The sequence below is a fragment of the Cydia pomonella genome, chromosome 2 (assembly GCF_033807575.1).
Source record: "Cydia pomonella isolate Wapato2018A chromosome 2, ilCydPomo1, whole genome shotgun sequence".
NCBI classification, from domain to species: domain Eukaryota; kingdom Metazoa; phylum Arthropoda; class Insecta; order Lepidoptera; family Tortricidae; genus Cydia; species Cydia pomonella.
This window is the reverse complement of record NC_084704.1, coordinates 25,208,009-25,226,012: the sequence shown is the minus strand read 5'-3', so window position 1 is coordinate 25,226,012 and position 18,004 is coordinate 25,208,009. Positions and strand designations below refer to the sequence as shown.

The 18,004-nt window shown below is 36.8% G+C and overlaps 1 protein-coding gene across 1 annotated transcript in view; it reads left to right on the top strand.

Annotated features, from left to right (window-relative positions):
* Positions 1 to 2,668: 2,668 nt before the first annotated feature.
* LOC133534711 (phosphoinositide 3-kinase adapter protein 1) overlaps positions 2,669 to 18,004 on the top strand; it is a 36,752-nt gene continuing 21,416 nt past the window's right edge. Inside the window, exon 1 of the mRNA XM_061873949.1 lies at positions 2,669 to 3,366. Within this exon, the coding sequence (XP_061729933.1) occupies positions 3,363 to 3,366 (4 nt within the window). The 5' untranslated portion in view covers positions 2,669 to 3,362. The remainder of the gene's footprint in view (positions 3,367 to 18,004) is intronic.

Genomic DNA, 18,004 nt, shown 5'->3' with positions numbered 1-18,004 from the left:
CAATTAATAGAGTGATATCATACAAATGGGGCTATTTATTTGGGATCTCATGGCCCATTTGAAATTTTAAGAACTGTGTTGTCTGTGGTAATTGTAAAGTCGTACCTGAGACAAACTTTCCTCAGGAGTTGGTCTTAATACGTCTTTGGAGACATTGCATCCATCTAAGTAGGTACAAGGTATTTTTTTGTACTTGATATAATAATAAGAATGAGATTATCTTTGCGGTGCGCACTTACGAGTATATTAAAGTCAAATAGGTATAAATTGTTTTTGTCGAATGAAGTTATTTTCTGGAAATACAGAGAGGGTAGGGGCTCTCCCCAGACCTCTCTGTATTTAAAGGTCCTGAATATGAGGTTTCCAACGAATCGAATTTAAACTGTCGTGAATCATACTAACACTAAGCTTAACTTTTAATTTAAGCTGCATGCCAATGTTTAATAAGTATCTCCTTGTAATTATCATATAAATATGTTGTGGAAATGAATAAAGTGTATAAATAAACACTATTCATTTCCAACTTATGTACTTGCTTAATTAATAATGAAGTATACGGTTTAACTCTAGTCACTCTAGCGTACGAAAAAAATACGTGAATCGTTAAAATTCGGGAGTTAAAGCTTATAATTAGCTTAGTAAGGTTTGCAACTGTTGGCCTGTGGAATATTTGCTATTACGGGTGCATTTTATTTATATTATAAAGAAGTGCGCATCATTGCTTTGACCCCACAACAGCAAACCATAACTAAGCCAAGACTGCATAGGTATATGCGTAATAAGCGTACAGGGTATGTATATTTGATTTTAAAATGCTCAATGCGTAATGGTATAGGTATGAGGATAATTTTGCTTTTACGTTGGCTATATCTTTTTTCCAGTCTAGGTGGGTGTCAATACTTAGTCCTAGTATTCAGTCTTTTCTTTTATGTTAGATCTTCTAATAGTGGTGTCAAGTCAGTATCTACACCTATATAAATTATACACTTTCCACTTTCACGGTTCCAAATAGTACGATACCTCCTGAACCTTTGAAACTTTGAATTAAATATATCTCCTAATTTTCTACTGTTCTCTTGTTTTGTATGTTACCAGCCTCCTTCCTTTGGTACCTATATATTACCTGCTGTCACCCTTATTACCTAGAGAATAGGGTTCACTGAAAAATATCAAGCAAGTCATCTGACCTAACCACAATCTGCTATAATTTAACTTTGTATTAGGGGTAAGGCTTGGTTCCCATCAGTTACAGTCGCCATCAGATATATCGGAGCAGGCAAGATGCTCAAAAATATCTGAACAAGCACTTTAATGTCTAGATAATAGAAGCTTCAGCTTTGTTCAGATCAGATGTTTGTGAACACCTCGAGCGCTCCGATATATTTGATGGTACTGTAACACAACACTTTAGCAAGAGCTTTCAGGGCCGTCATCGCATTTGTGCCCAAAAGTTCTAGATTGTAGGATCAAATAGATGTGCTATACGCGTGCGCCCGTGAGCTAGGGACAGAACATACGCAATGCCGTGCGCCAAATTAAAAACACGTTTTAACATTCCTGACAACATACCAAAAAGAACTTACGTAATTTGGTCGGGTTATTTGTTTGCCACCATAAACCATATTAAAATTTACGGTGGGGAATAAAAAATGAGACTGTGACAAATAATCATAGCGTGTCTCTGCTGCTCTTACTGAAAGTTCCATAAGAGCATCTCGTTCGGTCATCTCGCGGCTCTACCATTTCATTTCTATACTTATTGTACGTCTCTGCCAAAAATTATCTACCTACTTCCGCAGTATTTTCGTGTAGTGGTGAGTGTAAGGTGTAAGCGTAAGGTGTGTACCGGGTGCCTAGCCAAGATGCCAATCGTTTGCGCCGTAGCGTCTAATATGGAAGATGGATAGAGATAGATTACCGTTTCGTTCGCTACGACGCAAACGATTGGCATCTTGGCTACGCGCTCTGGTTTGTAGAGTTAAATACCTATTATCAGTGATCGGAACTATGGGAGTAAAACTCTAACAAAACTTATCAAGCGGACGTAAAAAGAGTGCTTATATAGCCTTAAAAATATTCGAATATCTATGAATGTAAATATTTTTATAGCTGTAAGTACTATACTATTCCTATCCCTATGGACATGAATATTTTTAGGGCTGTATGCACTATTTTATGTCCGCTTAACAAGTTTTGTTAAAGTTTTACTCCCATAGTTCCGATCACTGCCTATTATAGTTGTTCGATTTGTAGCTGGCCCCGACGGGCTAATCCTTTGTCTATTGTTAAGTAAAACCGCAAGTGCATAAAAAATGGTCCGGCCACTTGAACCGGTTGTTGAATTACGACTCCTATGGAAATTGCAATAAGATTCAAAATTAACAAATGGAAAAATAATTTGCGATATCTTGTGTGGTCCCTCTACGGTAATTGAGTGCCGGCGAGTCGAACGCTACAGAACCAGTCTAAAAGGTGTCCTTGAGATGCGTAACCAAGGCGCGTTATCGGAGAGCGAACCTACACTGGTTTTTTGAGCGTTGGACTTGCCCGCGCTAAGGTGCCAATTAGAATTATACGACCCTTTTTTTGCAGGTAGTGGCACGTGCCGTTTTACTTAACAATAGGCAAAGGAAGGATTAGCCCGTCGGGGCCAGCTACAAATCGAGCGACTATACCACAGATCAGGGGTCACCAATTAGTTTCTTCAGGGGTACAATTTTTTAATTAAAATGACCATAGCGGTCCGTTTGTACTTGGGTTTATTAAATAAGCAAAATAGGTCAGCGGTCCGCATCCGGACCGCGGTCCCCCATTTGGTGACCCCTGCCATAAATTTACTTAATTATTTATAATTTGACCTATAACAGACATGGTAAACAAATAACTAAGTACTTAGCTCTACCCTATCTTCCTATAGGAAATACAAAGTAGTAAGTTCTTATTTAGGAGGGAGTATCAAGTAATTATGTTGTTGCTAACTGCTTATTAAGGACGACTACCGTTTGCAATGTAAGCAGGCACGTCCGAAGACGCGCAGGTGATTTACCCACACACGAGCCCAAGGCTGGCATTGCATATTCAATGCATGCTCTAGACATTGGCGTCCCATCGCTTTTGCATCAAAAATAGCTTCCCAAGAGAAGCCGTACGCAAGTTTACGCAGATCTCCGGCCGCTGCGGCCGTGCCGCGGTAAAATTAATAACCTTGTGTTGTGAATATCGATATAAATTTGTGCCGTGCCTGTGAATCTATTTAGGAATAATCCCTTTATTTATTTATAATATCGGGAACGCTCGTGCTGTCAACGAACCAGCCCGATCTTCCATCTTTGGCGACGGAAGTGGCGGCGGATGTCCCGGCAATGGGTGAGTCGAGTGGCATATGAATGTTTGACAACAATGCTCAGAGTTGAGGTCTCACATTTTCTATGCGTCCCGTGTATGTGCCGAAAGTTTGTCAACCTTTATCATTTATAAATAAAATTGATTTGGTCCTTTATTACCCAACTGCGGAACAATTATTATGGACGTAGTTTACGTAGTAATATCAAGCCTGTAATAAATCGTATTCAACGTTGGAACAGGAGCATCGCATAGAATTTAATCAATAGAGCTTTCAACCTACAGAGGCTACTTTATACAGATATTGATACATAGGGTTTCTATTAAACGAACAGATTAATTCCGTGTTTAATACAACCGGACTGCCAAAGCCTCTTACCGAGATTGATATCTACTGTTTGTATAGGTCGGAGAGTGGAGAGGAGGGCAGCCGAAATTACCTAAAAGAGTAAGTAGGTGAAAGTTTAACAAGGAAAACGGGTCATTTTGTATGATAAAGATAAAGATAGTTTATTATTCAAGTAGGCATATTACAATGCGCTTATGAACGTCAAATAAAGCTACACCGGCTCTAACCCTACACCTCTGACCCAAGATTTAAATCCCCCCTCAATTGGAGGAGGGTATCCTAATATGGACCGGCAAGAAACTCAGCGGGACACATCTTTTCAAAACATTACATCTTATAATTAACATGCATTAAATAAATAAATACCTAAATACAATTTAGGTTACTATAGAAATCATGGAATTACATACAGTAGCTACTTTTCTTTATAGATATTTGATAAAAAATATACATATATGTCATATCAAATCATACAAATACGTAGCTGTTTCAGAAAACATATCGAATTCTTACTAAAAATAAAATAAATAAAGAAATGAGAATATACATTTACATTATATAAATCTGATAGATTGCTTGCTATACCTACGAAAAATATTTGACTATGGAAATTGACAATACCTTTTTGACTGTGCGTCTCCGTTTCAGCTTGGGCAAAAATGCTTTCGTATGTCCGGATGTTCTCCTCTGCAGGTCGCATTTCTCAACCGATACTTGTCGTACGTTACGTTCGGTAGTTACATATATTTTTTCTGTGGGTCGTGTTCGTTTTATGGAAAATGTTCAAAATGGTAGAAATTGGCATAAAGAACTTAAGTGCCAGTAGGGTCTATGACACACACCATTGTGAGTTCGCTGTGATAATGACTAAATGAAGTAAGTATTTTAGATTTTTAATAAGTTTATCCGAGGTCTTCAGCTCACAGAGAAACTTAGTTTATCATTTGCCTACCTTGTATCGCAGGGACTTTTTAAACAAACTTTTAATAGTATTTTATGCAACAGTTGTATAAGAAGGGTCAAAAAAGGCGAGTGGCGTGAGTTACAATGTGAGCCGGAGCCGAAGGCGTAGGCGAACATTGTAAAGGAATACGCCACGAGCATTTTTTGAACTACTTATACAACGTTGCATACAATATTTTTCCTACGAGTCAACAAAAATAAATCTTAATTTAGGTAAACAAATTACAGCAAAAGTATATAGCCAAGACGCGCGAGCATACCTTGTTACGCGCCCGGCCCGCCCCGGGCCGCGGCCGGCCGGTCAGCGACACCTCGTCACTCATGAGGCCCTGGTACTTGCTACTTGCTAAATTAAATTTTTGGACAGTTTTTTCTCAATTTTGGCCACCGTAGCCTACGGAGACTAACAAGCAATGGTGTTGCTCTATTACGGGTGTCACATGAGTGTTTCTGACTTATTTTGAAGTAATTATTTTTAACTATGCAACCAAATGAATATTTTGTAAGTTGGCAGCAATGCACTTAGTTTAAAACTGTATTCGTTTTGGTTTTGTTAGGTTGGTAGCCATTAATCGCAGTAACGTTATAGCGATGAAAAGCACAAGAGCTGTTATGAGGAATAGACAATATAGACTTTTCTTGAAACCTTTTATGTATGTTCTTATATTCGTGTTAATGAATGCATAAATGACAGATAACAGTAGAGGAGTAGGAAAAAAATAAAACATGCTTGCCTAGTAATCGTAAATATTTTTTTAATAGTAAATAGGTAGGCAGTACCTAATTACATGACATCAGTGGCATCAAGTCAAAGGCAGAAAAACAACTGATTTAAATGTTTGCCTGTACCTTAGTTAATGATAATGACTATGAGTAATAATGAGACATTAAATTGCCCTTGCTTTGGTCCAGCGGCGTAGCGTATGGGTTTGCCGCCCGGGGCCGAATAGAAATTTGCCGCCCCAATTTACGACCAACATCACTTAGACAAGTCATAAGTTCAGTCACAAAGATTTTTACTGATAAATAAGTTATAGGTACAGTTTTGCATAATTCTATGTAATATTCGAAGGAAATGGTATTAAGTTTATTATTTTACATTATTAGGTACACTTAACAGATAGCGTACAATATCATGAAAAACATACAATTGCATAAGATGGCTTAAAAATTAGCACGAGATTCAAAACAAGTGTACACAGCATGCTTTACAAGTAAGCGCAAATGTATAAAAAATCATGAAAAAAATACGCGGCCTCTTTAAATAAGGTGATTGTGATCCCTAGGTATTTATTTATTTTTCTGTTTTACATGGTTGAATCGTACATAAAACAAATGTTGGGTCTTTTATCTTTCATTTGATACTTAAATCATGTGTATTGGATTGCCAAAATTGCAACTGTACATGTTTTACCAAACAGCTACTCGTTGAATGGCAGTCAAAAATAAGCATGTTACTGAAAAGTACCCTAAGTATGAAGGGTATTAGCTGAAGTATAGACTTGTCGAAGAACTAAATGCTGGTGATAAAATAGCGTTATAATAAAGTAGGTTCATATAAATAAACCTATTTTATTTATGTGACACTGATTTTTACACCCTTTTGTGAAGTATATTTTTTCACAATCCAGCCGCGTATTGGCGTCTAACGACAATCCCAAAGTAAACAAGTAGTAAATAAAGTCGCGATCTAAATTTTAAAACAATTATAATACGTTTTGATCATATAAAACAAGCTTTCAAATCATGGCTAACTTTTATTTTTTCTTAAATTTTGTATTACATATTATCAGTCAAAACCTTTATAACATAACTTATGACCTGACTAGATAAAGTTGGGTAAAAGTGGTAAAATACAAAAATATGTTCAAAAACCAAAACTCGACTACTGAAAATCTGGCTCATAAAAGCATGAAAAAAGAAAAATATCTCATCTGGAGTAATGACATCTTGTATATTTACATCTTTTAAATAAAGAAATACAATGTAACATAATTTACTAATTTTTGAATACACTGTGGGAACGAGTAACCCGACAGATTTAAATCACGTATTCCTGACATCATAAGGAGCAAAAAAAATTTGACTTTTGATCAAATTCGACAAAAATGTGTGTTTTCTGCACACGACACGTTATTTATTTTTACATCTTGGTAAAAAAAACATTACAGCGAATAAGTAATAGTTATTTGTTTTACAAGGGGCAACGTTGTTGTTTAACCGCTCGTGCTAATATTGATACCCGAGCAAGCGAACGATTCAAAAATTGAAGTTCGAGCAGTGGAATCGTGACCGTTGCGAGGGTTTCAAGGCACGAAGGTTAAAAAGACTTTGCCTCCGAGTAAACACAACATTTTTCACCACACCAATGCGAGGAAAATACTAACTATGAAATGAAATACCAAAAAAATCAAACCAAATCAAATTCAAATGAACGTAATAATACATTTATCATTGGAAATCATCATTTAAAAGTAAATTCGACAAGTTAAAATTAGGCAACAACTCACAATTTGCATCTGATTACTTTGCCTCACATGCATGTGGATAAAATTCAACTTTCTCATTCGTTTTTGAACAACCAAGAGAGCCTTTACCCGTTGGTGTGGTGAAGTTTTTTTTAAGGTAAATGATTATTTCAGATGAGAATGTTTACTTGTTTCATACGTTTTAGAGCGCAATTTTCAGTAGTCTGCTATTATATTTGAACGTCTTTTATGTAATTAATTTTGGGGTTATAATTTCATAATCAATTATTTAAAATAATTTTACATTATTTTTGTGGCACCCGCCTTCAGCACAGCAGCGCACGCAAAGCGCCCAATGCTTTTACATGAGAGCGCAAAAGGCGCCCGTTATTCGATCCCCCGCAGCGCTACACCATACGTCAGGTTATGCCTGACACTTTTAATATGAGGGCACCGAAGCCATTGGCATTTAATCGCGCGTATTGCATCACGTTCATTGGGCTACGCCCGACTATTTTTGCGAATGATGGCGCCGAGGGCGCCCTGCATTAGATTGCGCGCAGAGGGCACCGTGTCCGGCAGCGATTGACCGCCCCCGCACAGCCGCCCCGCGCCGTGCGCTCCCGCGTGCATTCGTTCGTTTCGTGGCACGATTTGAAAATATTGATTTCTTAATTTTATATTTTTTTAAATACCGTATTTTGCCGCCCCCTCGCATGTGCCGCCCGGGGCCATGGCCCCCCTAGCCCCCCCCTCGCTACGCCTCTGCTTTGGTCCACCAGATTCTAAGTTTTGTTATACCTACCTAATGTTTAAAAAACCGGTCAAGAGCATGTCGGGCCACGCTCAGTGTAGGGTTCCGTAGTTACTCTTCCGTCACAATAAGCTAAACTGGAGCTTAAAGTATAGTAAATTGTTAACCAAGTGATGAAACGGTACCTTTCACCCGAGTTAAACAAATAGGCAAATTTGCATAATCAGTACCTAATTAAAGTAAGTCTTTTTACTATGAAGGGAAAACTTTTTGCGATAACTCAAAAACAGCTAAACTGATCATGTCCGCTATAGTTTTCATTTAATGACTTTCTTAAGCTCTACTTCCACGATTTTTTTCATATTTTTTGGTTCAAAAGTTAGAGGGGGGGGACACATTTTTTTTTTCTTTCGGAGCGATTATCTCCGTATATATTCACTTTATCAAAAAAATGTTTCTTAAAAACCCCTATTAGTTTTGAAAGACCTTTCCAACGATACCCCACACTTAAGGGTTGAAGCGAAAAAAAAAATTCACCCCCACTTTACGTGTAGGGGAGATACATACCGTAAAAAAAAATTTAGATTTTATTGTACGACTTTGTCGGCTTTATTGATTTATATATCCATGCCAAATTTCAGCTTTCTAGCACTAACGACCACGGAGCAAAGCCTCGGACAGACAGACAGACAGACAGACGGACATGGCGAAACTATAAGGGTTCCTAGTTGACTACGGAACCCTAAAAATAAGCAGATTAAAAACCGAGGAAACGTATCGTAAGCTTGACCAGTAAAAAAGTGCGCTGTTATTGAATAGCAGCCAAAAATCAGTTTCACATATATTGTATACATCCACTATAATATACACGAATAGTCAGTCGAATACCCAGGTGTTTCACGGAATCCTATTTCTACTCTCGTTGTCGAGCAATCAGACTTCTGACAGCTTTGTGTAGGAGTTGACCAGTCAGTATGACCTCGTGGTTCGTAACACATATTCTGTAATCAGGATCACATTTATACTGGTAAAAACGAAGACTGGGTAAGCTTTGACAATAAAAGTTTAGAGACCCGACTCCGACATTCTTAGTACTTGTCCGTAGTTTTCTCAACCAAGCCTGGCGGCGAGACTTATCCTCGTAAGGCCCAGAACAATTTTTAAGTCTTGGAATTTGGAACTTCCTTTTATACAAAAGCAGAATTCAATTTGTAGGTACTTGTAGAAGTACACGGGGACTTAAGGGTTATATTGGTTCTTGTACGGCGAAGTGCTTATCTGAGCTTTTATTATCTCATTCGCAAGCCTCGCAGCGCCTCTCGCAATAATATATCCAAACAAAAACATTTTCATATAAAATGTTGCCGAGACGAAATCATAAGGCTCGCACTGTAAAAAAGTTATCAGATCTTTTGTAGAGCCACTTGGTAGTTTCGTTACCGTCACATGGGCGTAAGGTGAAAAATATATTCACTATTAATTTATCTATTATACTATAGTTCTGATAGTAACGAAACGGCCAAGCCACATATTTAGACTAAGGTGTAGAGTTTGTGAAATTAGGGCTTTTAGAGTAAAGCGCCAATTACATCCACACTTTCCGACATCGGACCTGATAATAGTTTTCGTTTCACGGAATATTCGCACGACGTTAACAATATTTGAAATGTAAAAAATACTTTGTCTCTAATTGCCAAAAATGTTCAATGTTTAATACTTTAGCATGTGAATCATTTCTTTACATTTCAAATATTGTAAATGTAAACGATGTCCTGATATTTGGTGAAACGGAAAAATATTCTTTCTCGTGCCCGAAATCGGGTCTGATATCAGGAGGCCTGATAAAGTGTGGATGTACCTAATTGGCACTTAATAAGAAGCTTGGCTCTACAAGAGATCTGATAACTTTTTTACAGTGCGAGCTTTATGGTTTCGTCTTGGCAACATTTTACATGAAAATGTTTTTGTTGGGATTTCATTTGTTTTTATAAGTTGCTTATGACAATTCTTCATCCCCTAATCTAAAGGGTTAGGGGTGATTTACTATTAAAAATCCTTAAGTGCGTATACGCTAGGGGCATCATTTATACATCTGCTTTTTTTATTGCTTCCCCATACAAACTTCAACCCCTTTATCCCCCTAACGCCCTTTTCCTCCCCTTTTTTAGAGATCGCTTCTTAGCGATAAGACCGCCTGTTGCTACCTAACTTTTAAGTGTTTTTTCATTTCCTGTCTATTTTTTTAACTGTACGGTGCACAATAAAGAATATTTTCAACACACTTGCTCAAAACGACGATTTTATTCCACCGATTTTTGACTCATAATCCTAGATATTAAACACGCGTGCTTTTTTCAGTATATTATAACACTCGTGCTTTTTAATTATATTATCCGACTGAGTTAAGAAGGTAACTGATTGCTAATAATATGCATGGAAACGGAGCCTTCTTAATTTGGTCGAATAATACATTTGTTTTTAACCAACTATAAGGTGTTTCAAATGTTAGTTCAAAGAGGTTTTATCACACCAAACATAATTTGTAGATTAAATTATCTCGTAAATTTCATTAAATAAAATAACATTTTATAGATTTGATCTCCATCCGTCGAATAGAAATACGAAAATATTAGCTTTTTTACATTTTTTTAATTGGCTGTTTGTCGATTTCGTTCGCGCCTTTGCCATGCGCGCGCGCATTGGAATCGTGCGTAAAAAAAAATAACGCTCCAGCCATTTTCCGTGTTTGTCATAAAATTGGAATAATTTTGCATGTTTTTAGTTTATATATTGACGAAAATGTTATTTTCAAACATTGAAAATGAAGAACACATAAAATTGACGCTGCCAGTAATACTTATAGAGGCAAGAGCCGAGAACGATAGCCTTTTACCATCAAAATCGGGTGAAAAATAATTGGCGGCATATGGAACTTTTGTTTTGTTCAATGGAAAATCAGCAAAAACGTCCAGTCTTTCTTGGAAAACGTGTTAATAGCTTACTTCAATGAACTGGTGAATTAGTGCCTACAAGCCCAGCTCGCTTTGGTGCAATTATTCGATGTTAAAACTGTAAGCCACCATTTTGAAAATTGTAGGTACTTTTACTGTTTTGACAAAATAAATCTAATTTATAAGTTTTGTTTTTTCCTCGCAAGTGTGTTGAAAAACGTCGTATGAGACGCGTGTGCTATGGTCATTACACACATCGGCTTTCTTATTGCGCGCTCGCTTGCGCATAATGACCAACTTAGCACACTTGTATCATAATGTACTATTCCTTACTTACTAACTATATCCTTCCTCATAACGAAAACTATATACTTCATTTCAACTAAATCGGTTCAGCGGTTACATATAAAATTTCACCCCATTTTCACACCCTTAGGGGCAAAAATAGTTTTAGATTTTTTTTGTTATTTGTGTACTAATACTATCCTACAAACCCAATTTCAGCTTCCTAGGACTTCAGGAAGTACCCTAAGGGTTTTGATGATCGTCAGTGAGTGAGTCAGTGACGAAATCGGGGTTTTTATATCGCTTCTTAGCGAACAGGATCAGATCAAAATACTAGCTACAGTAGCTACTACAGCTAATGTGATCTCGAGAGTCTGGAGACTTCACCATGTAGCTCTAAAGTAGAATTTGCCTCCAGGATCCTTAATAATCATTTACTTGATTGGAGTAGTGTGCATCTTCGCAATTCAATTCAAGGTGTTGTAAAATAATTACCTAATATCATCGAAAAATGTAGCTAAAGTAAATTCATTACCGTTACCCGTGTAAAAGGGCAATAATGAATGTAAAACCTTTAATCATCAAAAACCTTTCGACAGAAAAGAGAACAAAACAAAATCGCATACCAATTAAGCGTCAATTAATAATTCAGGCAGCTTAATCAGCTGTGTACACTTGACGAAGTTCCATTTGGAAATTAACTGTTCCGGTCGCCATTCTCGTTGAGCAGGCAATGGAAACAAAGACAGGCTAATTAAAGTTTAAATTGATCCCAGCCCAGTCACAGTACACATAATATAAGCAGTAGACATCTAGAAATCAGTCCGGGGTACGCCAAATCAAATCGTTTTAATTATATTTGACCCACTGGCCACTGGTTGACTATAGTAGAAAATGTTTCCGCTATTTTTATTGTTAAGTTGTTGAATTTTCAGTACGCTAAACCGTGGCGTCGTTTTCACTTTTTGTGTACACAATTACGCATTTATTAACGTAACAAGGTAAGGGCAAAAATGGGATAATGTTTTACAGTTAGTATTTTCCTCGCGTTGGTGTGGTACTGGAACTAGAGTAGCCGTTTGCGTACTGTTTGTGTTAGTTGTACTACGCTCAGCCGTAGCGCCGCTAACTCTTTGCCACCTTGCGACCCCATTGTTAGCGCATTCATTACTTACGGTAACTAGGTAAGCTTGCCAGGAATGGGGTAAGTGTGAATGAATAATGTGCTCTGCGTAATCGTTTGCATCTTGAATGCAGATTTTGTTTGAGTATACTGCTGGATTCTTTCCTTTGTGACACTGCAAATCGGTTCGCACTTTTTATTTACATATCCACCTACAGTTTAGGACATTCTGAGGGTTGTATTCTCACCCATAGTAGGACCTGGAAGTACAACTGCCTACCCGAGATATTTACTACATAGAGGTAAAGGTTTATATCGTATTATCCATATACTTTATTAGGTATTTCTCATGTAACAATGAAACTAACTTAATGTGCATTGTGCAGTATGTTGAAGTCCAATGTAATGTAGGTGAATGTAGGTACCAAATTTTCGTGCCCGCTTCTTTTAGGTAGCATTAGCTAAACCCATACTTTCCAAAAGTTATTGCTGGTAAATGGTATCTATTGGTACGTAGGTATACCTATTGTTCTAAATAATATCCAGCGTTGATACGCGAGTGTCATACTCAATAAGAGCAACGGCAGTTGCATTAATGGCACTATAAACTTTATTGATACAATAAAGTAAGTACCTACCTACCTAAGTGCCTCTAGTCAATTGTTACTCATGTTATTAGTTTATATACAAATTTTATCAATTCATTTAGGACCTTCTATTTATATATGAGTAAGGTACTATCTTAGTACTTGCGACACCAGACAGCACATTTTTACCATCCATAAAAACCTATTTATATTTGTTGTTTCATGGATATTTCACGTCAATTACCTACTGCAAAGGGAAAATTGGGGAAAACCAATGTATTCTATCCAACCTCGATAATACATTCCTCGATAAGATCCCTTACATTACCCATACGCCCACCCTTATACACCCAGAGAACTTATATTATCTTGCTCGCACGAAAACTTAAAATTAACCCAGATTAAGGAAACACCAATATCTGGACAAGGTGAACAGCCGATAAATCGTCTGCGGTCATGTGGTGTACTTCCACTTGAGTCGATGACCTGCAAGTTTAACAATCAAATCAGTTGGATAATCAGAAGAAACATCAAGATGAGAATGTACTTACTAAACAACTTTTACTATTGGAAATTGTATAAGCTGTTGAGGATAATCTGAAAACAACATTCTGTATACATAAGTATCCATTACCCACAAATATCACTCACAAGTTTAATGGGTCATTAAGTATCAATACGCTGTTATTTCTGATTTTGCCTTAATTTTTTTTTTCATACCTAGTAAATAATTTGCTATAAAACTGCGTCATTCAATAAGAGCCACATCTAAACTAAACGAAGTCTTTCGAGTTAGTTTGAGATTACCTATAATCGCGAGATAGATTGATGAGATATAGATATGTAGTTCGATAGTTTCACGGTACGAACATTTTAGTCGCATCCAAAACAAACGGATAACTCACGCACAAAAACTCGTATCTCGCAACTCTCAAGACCTCGGATCAAAATAGCTCATAAGCGATAAAAAAAACTTTGTATTCTTGTGGCGCGTCTCCATGATAATCCGTGGCTGTTTGGGAACAGTTTGCTGGGCGGAAGTAGCCAATTGTAGCTGTCGAGTGGACCCGGCGGCCGGCAACAGGCATTGTCTATTGACCCGTATTATGCATGCTCGTGATCGGTTCCCCGGACAGATCTATTCTGCTAATGGTAAACTAAAACGTGAATGCTAGAAGTAATATCGTGCATTACTTGGTATTTAGGGAATTTTTTGTTAGTGTTGTAATACACGGGAAGCGAAATTTGCTTGCAATGCAAACAACAGCGCATGATAGTTCGTGATCGTTCATGATCATGAAACTCGACTAATACCAAAGAGAGTTAGTCGTTGTAGTTTTGAATCTTCTAGGTTTAATAATAAAGTCGTAATTTAAATGTATATCTACATGTATTAATCGATTACTAGTGCTTATTGCTTTTATCACCATTTGTTACATGGAGAAAAAATCTTAAACCTTTTTTTCAAAAATAAAATATAGATGTCAATAAAAATTTGTGTCCTGTCCCTGTCCCTGAGCTAGGCGTGTACGAACGCATGCGTAACTAGTGTCTACATTTTTGACAATATAAAACCTATGTAGGTACCTACTACGGTTTCTGCTCGAGATTTCTGGAACTCGAGACAACTCGACAATTTTCGAGTACCTACCGAACATGAATATAATTCGTTTCAGGATTAATTTTTTTATTATCTGCACTTTCACGATAGTTTACTGCATCAATATTACACTTAACCCAACTTTAATAACAAAAAAAACCCCGAGACACCATAACCAATATGGGCCTCAACCAGAAGCCATTACAATTGTTGTTGCTTGTGAAATTTTAATATTTGTTTGTTTGAAAGAAGATTTTAATTTTTGTTACATATTGATGGTGCAATAAAAATTAATAATTATATTTTTGTTTCTTTATTCTACTACAATTTTACGATTTATAAAAAAGACTCGAGACTCGAGAAATTGGACCTGAGATTTCTTGAAACTCGAGAGTGAAAATGGGTCGAGAAATCAGAAACCTACCTATGACTACAAGTACCATAAGTACGTGCACAGGTTTCTCCTATCATGAAAATACAAAAGAAAATGCCGGTTTTTAAGATAACGAAACTAACAGGCACTAAATAGGTATCGTCCCACCCGGTTTGTCTATTCTCGTAGAAAATAAGGTCTTTCCAATACCCGCCCTTATCTACTGACATTCAAGTGTTGACATTTCCACTCTCGTTGCGTCACGTAGTTCTCGTCAAAGAGCATATAATCACTACGTTTTAGTTCTCGTAGAAAAGACATATGAGATATCTATATATGACACTTTTATATGAAGAAAGGTCAGTAAGAAATCCGGACTCCCTATTTGGCTGTAGAAATTTACACGGCATACGGTTATATGTTATATTATGGTTAGTTTAGTCATGATAGTTTTATCATGATTGTTTTGCATGTCGCTTTTATAATCTACATGTATGTAGTTTTACAAATGTTACGTCATTTGTAAAACTATTACGTTCCGTTTGATTTCAATATCAGCTCGATTCAGGATGCTCGCGTCATATGCATATTGTTATCACAATTTAATTTACCTTTCTGAATACGCCTCTACGCATGAAAAGGTCCGTTGCAACAAAATTAATAACTATAATAATCTATAACGTTATCGGCACCGTATTGTCAATAATAAATGTAAGCTTTTTCAATGTAAGTCTTCTGTAATGACTGTTTGTGCCAAAATAAAGAGAAAAAAAATCGTGATGTAGTAATAGGTATCTATATTATATAGCGCTAGATATAAACCATTTATACAATGCGTGACCCTTTAGGGCACCTGCGCTCGCATCTAAATAATATCACTACAGTTAGTACTATGGTATTTTATTTCAAACTGGGGCCCGACGTCAAGCTGCGCTCTTTCATAGGCCGCGCAGCCCTAAAATATTTACTGCAAAAGGCCAGAAAGAATATCACACCCGTAGCTCTGTTATTAACATTCAGAAGGCCTTTGCATACCTATTTCTTGCGGAATGCAGTCGCGACTCTGGCATCGTTTTAAATCTAACAAAGAATATTATTGAGCATGTGGTACTTCCTGAAAATGTAATGCCTACCTAATTATCATAAAGGCTTTATGATAATTAGGTAGGCATTACATTAGATTAGATTACCATACTTATTTTTTCAAACTCTATTGAACAATTTAACAAAAAAAGAATACAAAAGCGGACTTAACGCCTTAACTCTTTAAGGTTATATAAACTTATTAGCATATATAGGTAACAGATCGAAATAATATCCTTATAGATAGATGTCAAAAAGTGACAAACGCAACCTTTGCAAGAACTAGTTTTTACAAAAAAAATCGTAAAAAAATTTTTTCAGTGCCAGTTTTACCATAACATTAAATTTTTATGTACAAATACGTTTAAAATTAAAAAAAAAAAAAATTTTTTTTGGCCAAATTTAGTGAAACTCATATAGGTAACATTTTTTCCTTCTTTTGGCCTCAGAAGTACGTGGTTAAAATCTTTCGGATTCCTCGTGAGCACCGTGTTTATTTGTGATTAAATATCTCTCACCATTATTTGGAGGAGGGAGGACAGAACGAACCGGATCTTACACGAGCGAAGCTGCTAGTAGGTAGGTGGATCTACTACCTACTACTTAGATATATGTACTTACACCACCTTATAGGAGTGCTGCTATATCAGATTTACTGTATGTACCTGAACTACTAGTGCACCTAATAATATATATGATTCTAAATAATACATTATACTGCAATAATACAGGGACAAGTACCTGCCTACTATACCTACTTACTTAAGTATATCAGTGAAGATACTACCAAAATAAGTCTTACATTTCGGATTTTCATACGTAAGTCATTCGTTGTCGAATTCAATTCTATGCATTCAAATTTAAATAGGCAGGCAAGTCGGACAAAAACGTGAGCTTACTGTCCATATCCATGCACCCCGCAATATCGTTCCTTTATTTACGAATGACTAATGAAAGAGTTTTAATTACAGATACAGAACAGAGCACTCAGCGTGCGCTCGGCGAAAATAATCCGAGTGCATTCCACAAAACCACAAGGCTTATGACCCCTGTTATATAGGTTGTTATAAATGAAAATGAAATCCTATCCATGTTCGGCCGAAGAAAACGTAAATCCAATTTTTGCATTTATTGTACAAACTCGTTCATAAAAAAAGGAATTGAAATTGAGACTCTAAACATCAAAGGTGCGTATCGTCTGTGCTGCTCCCTGTCATCCAAGGCGTTCTCTTCCGACGATTTAAGAGCTTTTTACAAACTGTCAGTACCTAAAGTGCAAATCTGCACTAAAATTATTCGCTTGAGAGCTCAGATTTAATTTATTTTGATGCGACTAGAAGTCACCTGGACTTATTTGATGGAGAAATTTAAGATGTAGCCAGCAAGTTAATTGATGTACTTTGTAGATCTACATTGTGGTTATGAATTTGTTGATCCAAATGACCCGCCGGTGGCGGCGGTAGGTACGCGTCTACAGGCCGCGTTGTTTTACAGCAGATGGAAGTAAACACAGCCGACCCAACATCTGGCATATTTTTTTTACTTCCACTGTTGAAGTTACTCCTTAGCGTTGCTTTAAGAACCAAACCGTATCGAAAGGTCAGTCCAGTTATATTTTAATTTTGGTGGATTCAGCATCAAATCCATTTTCTGTATAAAACCTGTTTGTACAGTCACCTGCAATAATATATTACACAACGGAGGCCGCAAAAATGCAAAAATATCTTACACGATAGAATACAGATAGAATACTTACTCTTTATTGGCACACCTCAGTAAAACTACAGTTTAAAGAAAAACAAATGATTGGTGATAGAGGCAGACAACAGGCGGTCTTATTTGTAGAGCCATAAGAGTACCTACTATAACAACTGACTTCACTTTTGTTGTTGGTGCTACTGTTCTGCGTGGCACCTTTGGGGTACCGGACCCTAGAAATCAATTTATGATCATTTCTATAAATTATATTTTTAACATTGTAACGATATGTGATAAATTCTAAAAATAACTTATTTTTCAGTTTTATTTTCCGCACATTTGAGGTTGCCAGATTAGCCATGCACGATTGCTCGTGAGTATCAACTTTGGTTTGCCGATGAGGCCTTTAACCTCCGAACTTGAGATCC